This window comes from Stomoxys calcitrans, chromosome 2, assembly GCF_963082655.1.
Source record: "Stomoxys calcitrans chromosome 2, idStoCalc2.1, whole genome shotgun sequence".
Lineage (NCBI taxonomy): Eukaryota > Metazoa > Arthropoda > Insecta > Diptera > Muscidae > Stomoxys > Stomoxys calcitrans.
Window position 1 is genome coordinate 40,462,637 of NC_081553.1, and position 17,943 is coordinate 40,480,579.

A 17,943-nucleotide genomic window follows, 5' to 3' on the forward strand; every position below is an offset into this window, starting at 1 on the left:
CCGTAGTTGGCATAGTTGTTGGAAGTCACAACAGAACACTTTGTGCAAAATTTCAGCCAAATTGGGTGAAAATTGAGGCTTCCATGGGCTCAAGAAGTCAATTCGAGAGATCGGTTTATATGGGAGCTATATCCAAATCTGAACCGATAGGGCCCATTTGCAATCCCCAATGACCTACATCAATATAAAGTATCTGTGCAAAATTTCAAGCGGCTAGCTTTACGCGTTGGACCGCTATCGTAGTTTGGACAGACGGACGGACGGACATGGCTAAATCGACTCAGAACGTCGAGACGATCAAGTATATATATACTTCATAGGGTCTTAGACGAATATTTCGATGTGTTACAAACGGTATGGCTAGATTAGTATAACCCTATCCTATGGTGGTGGGTATAAAACATTTGCTACTAATTTTTCTCCCGATGTAGTCAGGTCCATTTAATCTCTCAACTAATACGCTCGAAATAATCTTATATGCGAATAAAAGGAGACCAAACCCTGTGTAGTTGGCTCATACCGAGGTTCTAAACCTCTGCTACTTGTTCTTGTAGCCAGATGGGGCAGACGAGCCGATGCATTTGCATCATCGGCTTATTGCCTTTTGTCTTAAAAACTCAGCTGGCAACCCATCGGGTGCCGCTGCCTTGTTGTTCTTCAACTAGATTACTGGTACGCTGATCTCAATCAGAAGAGATGGATTCTGAAAAATAATTTTTTTTCATGTTCTCAATATACTTGCCCAAAAAATTCGGGGCAGAACAATAAGACATACGCCTCATTACAGTTTCGTCTCTGGTGGGCAACTCATCGGGTCCTACTGCCTTGTTGTTCTCAGCCGGGTTACAAGACGGTATATATTCTTCATATCGTCATTAGGGATTCCTTCTCTGGTGTTCTCCTCGCCGCCATGGTGAACGGATATTTGCATCTAGAAATCATTTTCTTTCCATATCCTAAGCACACCATTAGATTTCTTTCTTCAGCAGGGTATTCTGTTCAGTTTTTTAAACGGAATGCTGTCAACTTAATATTAAAAAAAACGTCGGCGAGAGAAGTAGGCGAAAAAGTAGAACTCCTGTGATATGAGAGAAATGAATCGAAAGTATTGGATTTATTTTCACTGTTTTGCCTACTGGACCACTGTGTGACGAAATTTATAAAGGCTGTTATTAAAAGCTATAAGAAATTTTTTCAAAAAACACATTAAATTCAGAAAAATGCATGACATCTTTATTTGAATCGATAGTACGGTCCATATACTTGAATTTCTCTTTGTCCATGTGGGTTGTTTCATGCAAATATTGACCGTGACTGGGACTCAAATGGTCCATCCGCTTATTCCAATTTTGTTTCTATATACTTTGTATTTCTCTTCCTACCCTTTTATGACCAGTTCAAAAATCAATCCTCGCGTTCATTTAAAAAATATGACTAGTTTGGCAACACTTCAACACAATATGAGGCCGGTTAAGTCTTTACATGTGAAGCACCCTTACTACAAGTTTAAGTAACCATTTAGTTACTAACAGTGAAGTATACTTTTAGGCTGAAACAGTTATTTCAGCGATGTTTGTTTAGTGTAATAATTATGGTAAGTAGTCAAAGCACAAGATGTAATATTTTTTGAATTAATAATAGAATTTTACATATATGTATTAGTAATATAAGCATAATATAGAAAAAGCATTGAAAACAAGTGTCATCAGCAAGATTTTTCTTTATGTATTGATTAAACTCATAGAAAATATAAGCTTTATAGTATAGAAAAAGTAAAAGCGTACTAGTTAAGCCGGGCCGAATCTTATATGCCTTCCACCATGGATCGCTTTTTCAAGTTCTTTGCCCGGCATCTCTTTATAAGCAAACAAGAGATAATGAATAAGAATTGCTATGCTATTGGAGCTATGCTAGGTTATAAGCTTTTTCGGGATGTTAAAGACAATAGTAGATCCCACTGTTCAAAATTTCAACCAAATCGGATAAAAATTTCGCCCTAGAGGGACTTGAGAAGTAACATGGGGAGATTGGGTAGCGTGGGAACTATATCAGATTATGGACCGATTCGGACCATATTTGGCACGTATATTAGAGAACATAGAAAAATTCACTGTGCTAACTCGGATAAGAATTACGCCCTCTAGAGGCTGAAGAAGTAAGTAATCGAAAGATCGGTTTATATGGGAGCTGTATCAGGTTATAGACCGATTCAGACCATATTTGACACGTTTGTTGGAGGTCATGGATACAGTGATTGTGCAAAATTTCAACAAATCAGAAAAAATCGATCGGAAGATCGGTTCATATGGAAGCTGTATCAGGTTATGGACCAATTCAGTCCATATTTGACACGTTTTGTTGGAGGTCATAGATATAGTGACTGTGCCAAATTTCAACCAAATAAATTTAACTGGAAAGTTTTATGAATAAAAAAATTTAGGACCAATTTTTTTTAAAAAACAAACAAAAATTTTAAAATTTAATGATCTTCGCTGTAACAGGCGAAAAACTTGAAAAATGAAAAAATTCAGCAGAGGCCGGCCGGGACTCAAACCTGGGCATACGGAGCAACAGCGAGAGCCGTTGCCGTTGTCTGGCGTTCGAAGCCATCAATACAACTTCCAACAGATGCACAGAATCATGTGTACCACGCAAGTAGTGTAATTGCCACAGAAAAAAGTCTGTCATTGATATCTGAAGGGGGGCGGACGCTCCCCCAACCCTAATTTTCAGAAAGGCCAGATCTCGAAGATGGGTGGTGCGATTTATGCGAAATTTCGTGTGCTCTCTTATAGTAACCTAAAAAAAATTGGTATCCAAATTTCTGATGGGTTACCTAGGGGGGAAGCCCCACCCCAAAACCTACCAAATATTTATATAGACCAATCACGACCATATGAGACTCAAATGAAAGGTATTTAAGAGTGGAATACGAATCTGATACCCAAATTTAGGACCAAGTGTTTGGGGACCACCCCAACCCTAAATCGGACATACTCACCAACCATGGCAATATGGGACTCAACTGAAAGGTATATGCGAGTAGAATATGGATCTGATATGCAAATGTCGGCTCGAATAGATAGGTATAGAATACGAATATGATATCCAAATGTGGCACAAGTGTTTTGGGGGCCTCCCCTCTCCAATAACACCCCCCAAAGAGCACAAATTGACGAGCATAGTAATATGGGGCTCAAATGAAAGGTCTTTGGAAGTACCCCACGATTCTGAACTCAATATTCGGGAAAGAGTTCCTATAGGGCCAACCCCATAACACCAGCCAAATAGGAAGTATTTGCTGACCATTGCAATATGGGGCTTAAATAAGAGGTACTCTAGAGTAGAATACGAAGCTGATATATATTTTCAGAGAAAATCACTGAAAGGCCGCTCCATCTCCCAGAACACCCCCAAAGCGATATCAAGCTATTGATCGATTCAGACCATATTAGACACGTATGTTGAAGGTTATTAGAGAAGCTGTTGTACAAAATTTCTGCCAAATCAGATGAGAATTGCGCCCTCTGGAGGCTAAAGAAGTCAAGATCCCATATCGCTTTATATGACTGCTATAACAAGTAATGTGCCGATTTGAATCATACTTAACGCGGTTGTTAGAAGTGATACCAAAACATCAGGCGCAAAATTTCAGTAAAATCGGACGACAATTGCGCCCTCTATAGGCTCAAGAAGTCAAGACCCAAGATCGGTTTATATGGCAGCTACATCAAAACATAGACCGATTTTAACCATACCTACAAAATTTCCAAATCAGATGAGAATTGCGCCCTCTAGAGGCTAAAGAAGTCAAGAACCCATAACGCTTTATATGACAGCTATAACAGGTTATGTACCGATTTGAATTATACATAACGCGGTTGTTGGTTGTTGATACCAAAAGACCAAGCGCAAAATTGCATTCAAATCGTTCGAGAATTGCGCCCTCTAGAGGCTCAAGAAGTCAAGACCTAAAATCGGTTTATATCGCAGCTATATCAAAAAATAGACCGATTTTAACCATACCTAGCGCAGTTGTTAGAAAAGGATACCAAAACACCAGGTGCAGAATTGCATTCAAATCCGACGAGAATTGCGCCCTCTAGAACATGGCTAGATCGACTTAAAATGACATGGGGTCTCAGACCCATATTTCGAGGTGTTACAAACACAATGACGAAATTAGTATATCCCCATCCTACGTTGGAGGGTATAAAAACGAATATCATAATCAATTTTGGGGCCAAGTGTTTGGGGTACGCCTCATCCCATAAATGGTTTTTTGAGAGAAGAGCAAATGCAAATTGCAAATTTTATCCATGAACATTCCACTAAGGCACAGGGGCAAACTTCTCACATATCAATGAGTGCAGTCCGGTTCAAGTTTTAAGCTCAATGATAAGGGGCCTCCTTTTTATAGCCGAATCCGAACGGCGTGCCGCAGTGCGACACCTCTTTGGAGAGACACCTCTTTGACATAGTACCTCACAAATGTTGCCAGCATTGGGAGAGTAAAACCACCGCTGAAAATTTTTTCTGATGGCCTCGCCAGGATTCGAACCCAGGCGTTCAGCGTCATAGGCGGACATGCTAATCTCTGCGCTGCGGTGGCATGAGAGAGTGAAGAGCATTCGAAGAGCATGGATTCAGATATTTTTTTCAGGGTCAAGAGTCTGGGGACCAACTCACCCCCCAAACACCCATAAACCGGACATACATATTTACGAGCCAAGGCAATATGGGACTCAAATGAAAGTCATTCGGATCACGTTGCTGTGGGTCCACACCACCAACCGTAGCCCTGGGAGTCTTCTTACTCCCATAATCCCCATGAGCATATCGGGCTGTAATAAAGTCTCTTAAGAATGGAGAACATCTAACATTCAAACTCAAATGACCCTAAACCTGTTGAGCGAATTCATAAGTCAGTAAAGAGATTCAGCTAGTAATTTTATTGGGTTGCCCAAAAAGTAATTGCGGATTTTTTAAAAGAAAGCAAATGCATTTTTAATAAAACTTAGAATGAACTTTAATCAAATATACTTTTTTTACACTTTTTTCCGCAATTACTTTTTGGGCAACCCAATATAAGGTTCAGCTAGTAATTTTATAAAGTAAATTTTTATTTAAAAGAAGCATAAAAATTTATCATGTATCTATCATCATAATCACAATACTTTTGTTTATAAACAAAATTTCTAAATTTTCATCGTCATAATTAAAGTATATAAGGTTTTTCGCTTTATGAATATTTCTTAACTAATATGCCTAATGAAATGAGAAGCATATGGGGCAGAAGGGGACATACACAATTGCAATTGATTTAAATATAAATATTTAGTTAAATAGTTAGCTCTTAATTTGAATTTCTTCATTAAGCATAAATAAAAATATGGTCAGACAGAGCCAACTAGGGTGGGAGAGGGCAGCATATGAATAAAAAAAAAATTTAAAAATCTCTATTAATAAACAGTAAACATATAGCAATCAATCATGCGGAATATATAGTTAAAATATACATACATATATGCAATATGTATATATTGATGGCGGTTTCTTGTTGTATTTAATCAAAAATTAAAATAAAAAATTTTAAAGTAACATTTTAGCATTTTTTTTCGGTTATGTATAAAATTTTTTTTATATTCTTAAGGTTTTGTCGTTCATCTAACAGAGATGGAAAGTGAGTTTTCGTAGAAAAATTTATAAAAAGTTGAGGTTTGTTCAAACCTCTTGTTGTCGGTTTTATACAAAGCATATCATTGCACGATTGGTTAAAGAAAAATCAAAATATAGCACATTTTTAATTTTTTTTTTTTTTTTACTATTAATGAACATAGGGACAAAACCTATTTCTGTTCGAACATTTAGAATTATGCTCTTGCTTGCATTATTATTGCAATAGTTACTATATATGTAATTTATATGGTTTTTTTTTAATTAATTAATTATTAGTTAAAAGTAGCATATGTATATATATATGTAAAATGAGAAATCATTTGTTGCGTTTCTATCGTGCATCCGATTCATTTCATTTCATTTCGTTTCGATTTGATTGGTTCATTCATTGCATTGGAATTGCGTCGTTTTTTTTTTCTTCTTGCGTTTAAGGGCCTTTAAACAATTGCCTTGCAGTGTCGTTTATGTTTCCGTTTCCTTGCCAAAACTATCCACTTGCGGATATATCGGATGCATTTCCAATGTTGAGGGTGCCGATGGTGTTCTTGAGGAACCCAAGAGATTGCATAATTCTTGTACCATTTCCGAAAAGGATTTCGTATTGACATTTTGTCCCACAAAATGTAAGAGTAAAAAGTCACCAATCTGTTGGGAATATAGAAAAAGTTTTAATATACATAAGTTGAAGATTAGTTTTATAAGCACAACTTACATCCAAACGCCGTACTAGACTTGAGATTTCCTTGCTTTGTGCCGAACGATAAGAACGTTTGATAATAGTTTCGCGGGTAGTGGGCATGGTGACAACCATGAAGGAATAGATCAAGGCAAGGCCAGAAATGACGGACAAAATGATGAACCAGAACCTAAATTCGAAAATTATAGAAAGATAAAGGAAAGTTAGAAAAATTATAACAATTAGTTTTATAAGTAAAAATAAAAAAAATTAAAGAATTTGCATTTTGAGGACAGTTTAACATAGTTTGGGGAATTGTGTTGTCATTATGAAAAAATATAATAATTTTGAGAATATTATTTGTAAATATTTAATATTCACTATTAAATTAAACTTTCCTCAAGGAATGTTTAACTGTCTTAAACTAACTTCAATACTTTTAATTAACCTTTAAATCTGTAAATTTTTAGGAAGTTTATAGATATTTTGAGGACATTTAACATAGTTTGGGGACATTCTAGAGATTTTTGATAACCCCAAAATTTATTAATCTTTTCCATAACTGAATCTCAAATTAATTTCAATACTTTTTAATTAACCTTAAGATCTTTACATTTTCATTTTCAGTTCATTTTGAGGACATTTAACATAGTTTGGGGACATTCTAGAGATTTTTGATAACCTCAAAATTCATTAATCTTTTCCATAACTGCATCTCAAATTAATTTCAATACTTTTTAATTAACCTTAAAATCTTTACATTTTCAGGAAGTTCATTTTGAGGACATTTTACATAGTTTGGGGACATTCTAGGGATTATTGATAACCCCAAAATTCATTTATCTTTTCCATAACTAAATATCAAACTAACTTCAATACGTTAATTAACTTTCAAATCTTTACATTTTCAGGAAGTTTGTAGACATTTTGAGAAGATTTAACATAGTTTGGGGACATTCAAGAGATTTTTGATGACCCCAAAATTCATTAATCTTTTCCATAACTAATTCTAATTATATCCAAATTATGCTTAACTGTCCTCAAACTAAATTTTATCTCTATAAAGAACTTTCAAAGGAACATTGTCTACATTTTGAGGACAATTAAACACAGTTTGGGGACATTTAATAATTGCTATGGTAAAGTTCAAATGATTTTAGGATATAATAAGTAATATTATTATATAAAGATATTAGATATTATGAGCAAACTATTACATAATTTGAAGGTTGATTTGGAGGTGATTTCAATTAGGCGAAATTAAATTAATAAGAGGTTTTTATAAGTATATACTTAGAAGAGTTTAACTTCTTCATAATTAAACCTAACTAACCTCAAAGTGAGGTTCTTATTATGTGTTATGATAAAGTTTGAATGATTAAACTTTATCATAACAATATATATGTATGAATGTTTAACTGTCCTCAAACTATCTTTGAACCTTTGAAATTAACTTATATGTATTTTGAGGAGAGTAAGTTATAGTTTCACGACATTTGGTACAGATTATTTGAAAGCTGAAATGACTTAAGGATTTTATAAGTTTATTTAGGGACAGTTAATTAGAGGTTCTTATTGTATATACTAAATAATCCAAAATGATTAAACTTTATCATAATTGCAAATAATTAAACTCAGAGTATGTTTGAATGCCCTCAAACTATCTTTTAACTTTTAAAATTAACTGATATATATTTTGAGGACTGTAAGTAATAGTTTCACGACATTTGGTACAGATTATTCGAAAGTTTAATTGGCTTGAGTATTTATTAAGTATGGTTTAGGGACAGTGGTGTCAATTAAAAGGTAGTTACATTATTTTGAGAACATAACAGACTTTTATGGCATATCAAATGATAAAACATTCCAATAACTAAATCCAACTATCACCGAAGTGTGATTAACTGCCCTTCAACAAAAATCTACTTTCACAAAGAAGTATAAATTTAATTCATTGTTTATTGAGGGTTCAGAGGCCACCGTTGCGCCCTCTGCGCAACGGTGTTCCGCGTCATAAGCATGTCCGCTTATGACGCGGATCACCTGGGTTCAAACCCCGACGTGAATATAAGAAAAACTTTTCAGCTGTGGTTATCCCCTTTCTAATGTTGGCTACAATTGTGAGGTATGCTGCCATGTAAAACTTCTCTACCATTCGTATTCTGCATTATCATGGAGCTTAAAATTTAATCGGACTGCACACATTGATATTAGAGAAGTATCCTTTGTACCTTAATGGAATACCTAAAATTAAATTTACGTTCACAGCTTTGTATTTTATGGGCATTTTTAGACATTTGGTGGAAGGCTTATTAATTTAATACAATAGTAAATTGATAATTATACTCCCAAATAAATTTCGCTTCTTTAAAAATCAATCCAACTATACGCAAAGTATGTTCATCTGTCCTCAAACTACTTTAAAATCTGAAAATTAACTTAATTAAGAATTTAGTAAGCGAAAGATTTTATAAGCATAAATTTTATATCCGTTATTTAATTAAACTTCCCCATTACTGTATTCAACTATCTACCCCCCAAACTATGCAAACATAGTTTGGAGGCAGTTGATAGCAATTATACAAAAGTTCTCTTTAACTATTTATCCACAAAGTATTTTTAATTGTACTCAAACTTATCAAACAATTTACAAAAATCTTTAAATTTTGACGAGCTTTGAACACATTTTGAGGATAGTTAGACATAGTTTGGGGATACTTATAGAAAATTATAGGAAAGTTTAATAAATTTGATGACATTATAAATATAAATTTAATATGTTAATATTGAATATTGTCACATGAATTTAAGTTTCCCATATCTGAATTCACACATTCCAAATTTTTGATGACATTACTGTCCCCAATTCGAACTTTAACTTTCGGAATGAATTTTAATCTTAAACCGTTATATTTTAAGGACAGGAACCTAAGCCGTTACATTTTGGGGACACTTGTTGGCATTTTGAGGACAGTTGTTGACATTTTGAGGACAGTTGTTGACATTTTATGGACAGTTGTTGGAATTTTGAGGACAGTTGTTTACGTTTTGTGGACAGTTGTTTTTTGAACACAATAAAACATACTTCGGAGACAATTTTAGGCATTTCAAACTAAATTAAACACAATTTGTGTAGATTTGTAGAGATTATGAGGACAGTTCCATATATTTGAGTATATTAGTATTGATTATTAATTAATTATTAATAATACAAATTATTCGGAGACCACGGAAGCGCAGAGGTTACCATAACCGCCTACGACAAAAAAATTTCAACCATGGTTATCCCTTCCTAGTTGGCGACATTTGTGAGTTACTATGCCATTTAAAAACTTCTCCCCTAAGCGGTGTCGCACTGGGGCACGGCTTTCGGACTCAGTGATAAAAAGGAGGTCACTTATTTCGTTTAACTGTCCTCAAAATATGTTCAACTTATACTTATTTTCTAAAATAACTTTCTTATTCGCTCTTATTTTTACAACAACTAATCCTGTAATCATTATTCTCCCTTCAATACTCACCACAAGAAAATGTATATCTTCTCATTCAATATATTCAAAGCCAACACACACAAAGTGTCGTGTCTCTGTGGTGAGCCGCCAGGACCGAATTTGTGGAATGTACATTTAGTTAGTCGAGGAAAGATTTCAATCATAGGATCTGAACGTTTATCTTGATCCATATTTGAGAATTTGATGACATCAGTGCCATAGGTCATAAAGGCACCACCCAAAAATTTATCCACCAAAAAGATATTCACAATGACGTTAATGAAATTCAAAGCCTCACACAGATAATAGGCAAACGAATAGCCAGCATGAGAGTTTAAGCTGTCAATGAGATATTTGATAATGCGATTTTGGCGATCTTTGCGATAATCCTCGGGTATGGAGACCATGCCACGCAGGCCATCGGTGATCATGCGCATTTTGCCATCTTCTAGATTTTTCCAAATCCAATGGGGTAAATAGAACATGAGACCCTAAGGGGAAGGAAAAGAGGATTAGCTTTAAAAGTAATCTAGTGATCTTAGAATAGTTTTGTTATAATACTTACTTGAAAGAATAACACAAATGGCACCCATTGATAATAGCTGTGATATCTCTTCTCTTGGCCAAATTCATTACCCAAACCATGGGCTGCCACATCAGTGCCAATTTGTCTATGCTGCTGTCCCGGTATAGTAAACGTATAGGTAATCCAACAGAATGTATTGATGACATGAATGGGTATGGAACCATCATTGATGCAAGAAATGGGATCACCTGAAATTAAAAAAAGAAAAAAAATAATATACAACAAAAGTCTTCTAAGAACTTGGGAAAATTTATAAAATACTTAAACGCGACTATTTCATAATTTTAATAGTTGATTTTAAATTTCATTAAAGAACTTGAAAATTTTTTTATTTTAAATTCAACAAAAGTCATGGAATAAAATCTTAAATTCTACTTATTTTTTCTTCTCAAAAACTTCATTAAATTAAATATTTTAAATTCCTGCATACATTCATATTATCAGTGCATATTTACATTGTGGTCAGTTGTAATTCAATTTGCTAAACTAAAGTCATTTTATGCTATCAATTTAAGAGCACATAGATGCCTACATACATTGTACATAACATAGATTACATAATTATGCTGGGCCTACTACATCTACTAAGCACTTGAGGGAAGTTTTCAAATCAAATTCACTTAACCCTTTAAAGGCGTAAAAATTGCGAAGGAAATTAATATAACTGGATCAAAGGCATGCGGATAAATGTTCACCGTATAACATGTCGTATGTATGGAATCATCAATATATGTACATACCATGTTGTATTGAAAAATGTACGAACAAGGAAAACCAGGCATATCTTCAAATTTTTCATTTTATTGCCATATTAATTTATACTGAATGACATGGTGCCATCCAATTCATGTTGCATGACATGGTGCCATCCAATTCATGTCGCATGACATCATGTCATACAATAAAACACCATGTCACAGTCATTGACATTATGCCCAACTTCAGATTTACTTAAATAGAAGATTTACTTAAATAATATCCCCTGTCTACATTTAATAAGTATAAACGCCACACCTTTATTTTCTCCCAATCTACATTCTATCATCAACATACTTCACTTACTGAAATACGCTAAAATATGCTTATCAAAAGCTTTTTTCATTTTTCTTTCTTTTTTATACTCCCTTTCAGTCTTATAATCTCAAAATAATGCACTAAAAAACTAAGCTTCCATGAAAAATTAAATTTTCTTTCTATTTCTGCACTTATTTTGCATGGGTTAATCCTGTCACAACCCCCATGAGAGCCGACAACAATCACATTCAAACCTACAAGTCATCATCATTCATTCGTTGTGTGAACAGAGAGAAAAAATTTGCAAAAAAAAGTACAAAAAACTAAGACAACATGCGGTAGAGGTGGTCTGGTACGGGTCACCACACACAATCACATTAAAGAGTGATGCTTTTCATTTCCTATCTGTTGGAGTCGAGATGATACCCTTTAACAATGACAATTCATGTGGCATTCCTACTGTCTGTCCTTCCCTCCCACTGTCCTCCGTCCCCATCGGATATGTCCAGAGGAGAGATGGTGTTCAACTTTTTTCCATTATATAGTAGTATTTTGTTTTGCTATTTGTTTTTACTTCTCATTCACATACCCTTAGTCTTTATTTGTTATGCTTGCATGGTATGGCAATCATATGGGGTTTCCAAAACTATGGAATTTGTATATACACATAGAAGTACATAATACATGTGCATCCATCTGTATGTCCATTGAAAGAGTGAAGGAGTCGTCTTAATACTTTTTTTGTGCTCTAATGAAGCATTTTATGTTATGAAGTTTCTTGTTCTGTATTGAACTTTTTATGCGTTCTATCTTCTTGGTTATTTGTAACTTTGAGATATTTTCTTTTGTTTATTTGCTGAAATGTGGAGTAGTTTGCGAAAGGAATGTAAACAAAAATCAAATTATTGAGGCAGGGAATTAAAGTTGTCAAAAACACAAGAAGTCGTAATTGTTAACATTTTTTCGCTATAAAAGACAATGCATTTGTCGTTTTGCTTCAAAATGGGTAAATTCTTTTCGATAACTTTGCATGAGCTATCACAAACAAAACGCAAAAATGGATTTTGTATTCGGAAACATAAAAAACTGTTCATAATCTGTAATGGAATCTTATTTGATGTAAAATTTTATCGAAAATAAAATTTTTAAATGACAATATTTCTACTTTTTATTCCTTGCAAAATTTTTAATTTCGATACCTTTTAATTTCGATAACTTTCAATTTCGATAAATTTTATTTTCGATAACTTTTGATTTCGTAAACTTTTATACTTTATATTTCGATAAATTTTATATTTCGATAAATTTTAATTTCGTTAACTTTTTGTGTCGATACCTTCTCATTTCGATAACTTTTAACTTCAATATTCATTAATCTCGATAACTATAGATTTCAATAACTATTCATTTTAATAACTCCTAATTTCGATAACCTTTGATTTCGTTAACTGTTGATGTCGTTAACTTTTTGTGTTGATACCTTTTCATTTCGATAACTATAGATTTGAATAACTATTCATTTTAATAACTTTTAATTTCGTTAATTGTTGATTTCGTTAACATTTAGTGTCGATACCTTTTCATTTCGATAACTTTTAACTTCAATATTATTAATCACGTTAACTATAGATTTCAATAACTATTCATTTTAATAACTCTTAATTTCGATAACCTTTAATTTCGAACTATTGATATCGTTTACTTTTTGTGTCGATACCTTTTCATTTCGATAACTTTTAACTTCAAAATTCATTAATCTCGAGAACTATAGATTTAAATAACTATTAATTTTAATAACTTTTAATTTCGAAACCTTTAATTTCGTTAACTGTTGATATCGTTAACTTTTTGTGTCTATACCTTTTCATTTCGATAACTTATGACTTCAATCTTCATAAATGTCGATAACTATAGATTTTAATATTTTTTCATTTTGATAACTATTTATTTTGATAACCCTTTATTTCGTTAACAGTTGATTTCGTTAACTTTTTATGTCGATACCTTTTCATTTCGATAACTTTTGACTTCAATCTTCATAAATGTCGATAACTATGGATTTCAATAACTTTTCATTTTGATAACTACTTATGTCGATAACATTTGGTTTCGATAACCTTTAATTTTGATAACTGGCATGGCGGTCATGGACAATCAGCGGGGTCGAGTGAAAGGACGGGCGGCACCGGCTCTTGCATAAATACTGAATACTGAATATTGGCTCCTTTAAATAATCTATTGGTCAGCATGTTTCCACGACGACCGGTCTTTTGGACCCGAACAGGCTTACTCACACATAGGAGTTTGAAATGTGACTACAACAACAACAACAAAAGATTCAATAAAACACAACATTTAAGCAAAAATTAAGTACCATCAAAAAAATAATTTTTTTTACGAAAGGTGACAGTTTAATCACATTTCTACATTAACTACTTTAACGGGTTTCTTTAATAGAAACAATTTTAAAAAATTTCGATAACATTTATCTAAACATTTTATTATCGATAACGACTTTTTAACATTTTGCTTTCGAAAAAGTCTCAACAATACTTTTTAATCGAAAAAGTTTTGATAACACATGGTTATCGAAAAAGTTTCGATACCTTAGTTAATTATATACCAAGACAATATGTACCATTTTTTCACCTAAAAATAAATTAACTTCAATACAACATACATACATTGATATCAAATGTAAAATTTAAGCTCTTTAAAATATTTACTCCATTTAAAGTACAAAATTAGCCAAGTTAAATCGATTCGTCGCGAACAGTAGTTACATCCTGTGCATGTCGATTATCGAAAAAGTCTCGATAACATTTTGTTATCGAATGTAATTTCGATAACATTTTGTTATCGAATATAATTTCAATATAATTTTGTTATCGAATAAAATTTCGATAACATTTTGTTATCGAAAATGTTTATATCTAACAAGAGCTGCAATAGTTGTTTACTACATGGATATATTCCCCTTTAGTAAGATTTGTTGACTTCTTTTCAGCCCCTAGCTGCCGCTGAGCTCCTTAATGCCTTATATAGATAAGGGTCCCATCTAAACCCCTCAGTATCTTGGTAATTTTACCTTTTTATGTGCCTTTTGGTTCTCAATTTTTTTAATATCATACAAAGCCTGTTATTTATTCGGAAAAAATGGAGAATTGACTATTAAAACAAAAAGTTTGTTTATTGTTTGCTGCAAGTGCACTCATGCTATTGCCCATGGTGCTGCTGGTCTCCACTTGCATCATGATATTGGTCCTCGAACCACCACTTTATTCTTCAAGGATTATCTTTGTGGAATGCACCATAAACATAGAAATACGGTTGGAGGGGAGCACATCATGCAGTGGTATGTGTGGAGGCAACATAAAAGTTGCTTCCTTGACTGTCTGGGGCTTGTTTTTTTTAATAGGCTTTAACTTTTTTTCGGCTAAAGTTTGTTTATTTTTTTTTCTACTTGATTTTTTTAACAAAACAAGAAAAAAACAACTTAAATGGGGAAAAACACAATGTTTGCATATTTGTAGATAGAGATTGAGGTGGCAACCAGGTACATGTATAATGGCATTAAGTTGGGTATCTACTTTATACATTTGTATGTATGTATGTGGAACTCTTGAAATGCATACTATCCTATGTTTGGGTTGTTAGAGAACAAAACAACCTTTGCTGCATTGTAATGACGTGAGTTGAGTTTTAACCAATTTCAACTAAAACACTACTGACTTTTGCTGCTGCAGCTTTTGTTGCTATTGCGGCTGCCTTGTGTCTTTTGGTCTTTGTTGAAGTTTTTATTTTTTTTTGTTTTGGGAGTGCCACTTTTATTGGAATAATTATAGGGAAAGACATAAAACAACAGCGGCAACAAGAACAAAAAGAAAACTGCCATTTAGAAATTTCGGTGACACTAGTGTGTGGAAAGTTTTTTACACCCAAACAAATGGTATAGGTTTTATGTGAATGTTTGAAGCATATCAGATGGGATGGTAATCAGGTTATTGCAATACGATGCTCTTTGTATTCTTGGCCTGATGGTGCCACTTTGGTTGCAGTGCTACGTGAAGATAACAAGAGAAAAAGCCAATTAGGATTGAAATGGAATATAGAGAAAAAATGTTTGCATAAGTGTACTTTACGTAACAATTTTTGGCTAATAAGGCCTCTAATCGTAGGATCGACGTATGTGGAGATTAGGTCTTCTAATGGATTATCTGGTGTTTTTTGGTAGTGGGTCAATTTGAAAGATCCAAAAAAACACTCAGACTAAAATCGAAATCGAAATGTAATAATATTATCGAAAAAAACTATGACTGTGTTACCCAAACTATGTTGTAGAAATATCTTAAGGTTTGGATCCAAATTTGGAATGCAATATTGTTACTCCGATATTTTTTGCTTTATTCATACAATTTTATAGTACATGAAAACGTCGAAGACTTTTTTTAATCGAAAAATCATTAAAAAATTTTTACAGAAAAATCGTAACAAGTTTTGCTATCGAAAAATCGTTAGGAAATTTTTTCGAAATACCGATAAAATTTTTTTTTCGAAAAATCGGTAGGAATTTCTATTATCGATTTTTCGATAGCAATTTCAACTATCGAAAAATCGATAGCAATTTCTATTATCGATTTTTCGATAGCAATTTCAACTATCGAAAAATCGATAGCAATTTCTATTATCGAAAAATCGATAGCAATTTCTATTATCTAGAAATCGATAGCGATTTCTATTATCGAAAAATCTATAGCAATTTTTACTATAGTAAATGAAACAAACAAATGAAGTAAACAAAATTTTATCGAAAAGTCAATAGTATTTTTTTATCTGAAAATCGATAATTTGTGTTGGGTATGGAGTATCGATAACTTGTTTTATCGAAAAATCGAAAGCATACGTTATCGAAAAATCGAAAATATACGTTATCGAAAAATCGATGATATGCTTTATCAAAAAATGTATCAATTTATAAATTTCTTGATTCTTTCAAAACTACTATTCAAGTCATAAAAAATATGTTAACTTAACTTACGATCTGACGATTGGACTTGTTCCACAAAAGGGCGTAATTATTATCTGATTTGGCCGAAATTTCGCACTACGCCTTATAGCCTAAGAGTCCAACTTTTTCTACACCTAAGAGTCATTCTGTCATATCTTCAAATGATTTCCACTTGAAATTATTTCCCCCAGGCATGAAATTTCCCATCAATACAAAAACTATCACAGCATTTTGATCTCACATAATCAAGTGTTTACAGAAACATTTAATTTTTTTGTGTCGAAAAAAGCATTAAAATCAACAAAAATTACTTTCACACATAACAAATCTTTTTTCCGTCTGCGAGTCTGAATCTGTTTTTTTTCGGTTAATCACATCACCAATATAAAAATCTCTGGTCTTGGAAGTAGTTTCCCCAAAATGATTCATAAATGATTCCATGAAAATCACTCCATTAGTGAATAAGTGAGTGAGCTTGTGAATGAGCGAGTGTCTTATGTGGGGAATACATTAAATTTTGTTTAACCATTCAGTTCGCCAGTCCATCGATTTGGACAAAAACCAAATAAACTACATTAAAAATCTGACCACCGCATCGCAACAGGAAAGGAAACTCAAATGTAGACCAAGAATAAATAAGAAAACACAGAACCAGGGATGTATAGTCAGACGTTGGTCCATTGTGTGAATGGATTTGTATTTGGAAAGGGAGAGAGGGACATTATTTGCTGCCAACATGAGCATTTTTCGTGCAAAATGCCATTGACTTATGACTGACTTGCAAATTAAATGGGATTTTGCTGTGATGTTTGCATGTCATCGCATTTTTCTTTGTTGCTTGAACGGAGGCGATTTATCAGTTTACAGGTAGTGTTAAATTACAATTATGACCACAAAAATTTTGCCCAATACGAAAACAAGTATCCCATGAGTCATATGCTTTAGCAGTGAATGCAATAAATGGCTAAAATCATGAAATTTGGCGATTTGAATACTAAATAGTTTTTTATCCCGGCCAGAAGCGTTGAGGAGAATGGATTGAGGATGGGAACAGCTATAATTGAGGCGACGATAGGAAACCCGGATGGATTAGAAGAGGTTTCGATCGTATACCTGAGATGACATTTGAGGTCGAGTGCGAGGCGCTGCTGCCAGAGGCACAGTCTTGTATTGACGGAACTCTGGCATTGCCATCTGAGAGATCGTGCTATACTGAGATCTGTTTTCGACTGCCTGACCATAATACGATCCTGCAGGCAGAGATCCGGGCGATCACGGAATACGTGAGGTGGCGTGGTGTTCCACCGAGGACATCGAGTGTGAACATCCATACGAACAATAAACTGGTCATCAGGGCAATATCAACCAGGACTGTAAGGTGTGTAACAAGGAGATTAACTTCCTTCTCTGAGGATGGCAAAATCCGCATCGTTTGGGAGCCGCGTCATAGCGGAGTAAGGGGGAATGAAAGAGCAGGCGATTTGGCAGT

General features: G+C 33.7%; 2 protein-coding genes across 4 annotated transcripts in view; one reads left to right on the forward strand and one right to left on the reverse strand.

Annotated features, from left to right (window-relative positions):
- Window positions 1-17,943, forward strand: part of LOC106088729 (dedicator of cytokinesis protein 3) — a 229,409-nt gene that overhangs the window by 123,889 nt on the left and 87,577 nt on the right. The window lies entirely within an intron of this gene.
- The window catches only part of LOC106088730 (innexin inx3), a 29,820-nt gene continuing 17,024 nt past the window's right edge, over window positions 5,148-17,943 (reverse strand). The window contains exons 3-6 of the mRNA XM_013254389.2: window positions 10,412-10,620; window positions 9,877-10,337; window positions 6,392-6,545; window positions 5,148-6,324 (exon numbers count right to left, since the gene is read on the reverse strand). Coding sequence (XP_013109843.1) covers window positions 6,142-6,324; window positions 6,392-6,545; window positions 9,877-10,337; window positions 10,412-10,620 — 1,007 coding nt within the window. The 3' untranslated portion in view covers window positions 5,148-6,141. The remainder of the gene's footprint in view (window positions 6,325-6,391; window positions 6,546-9,876; window positions 10,338-10,411; window positions 10,621-17,943) is intronic.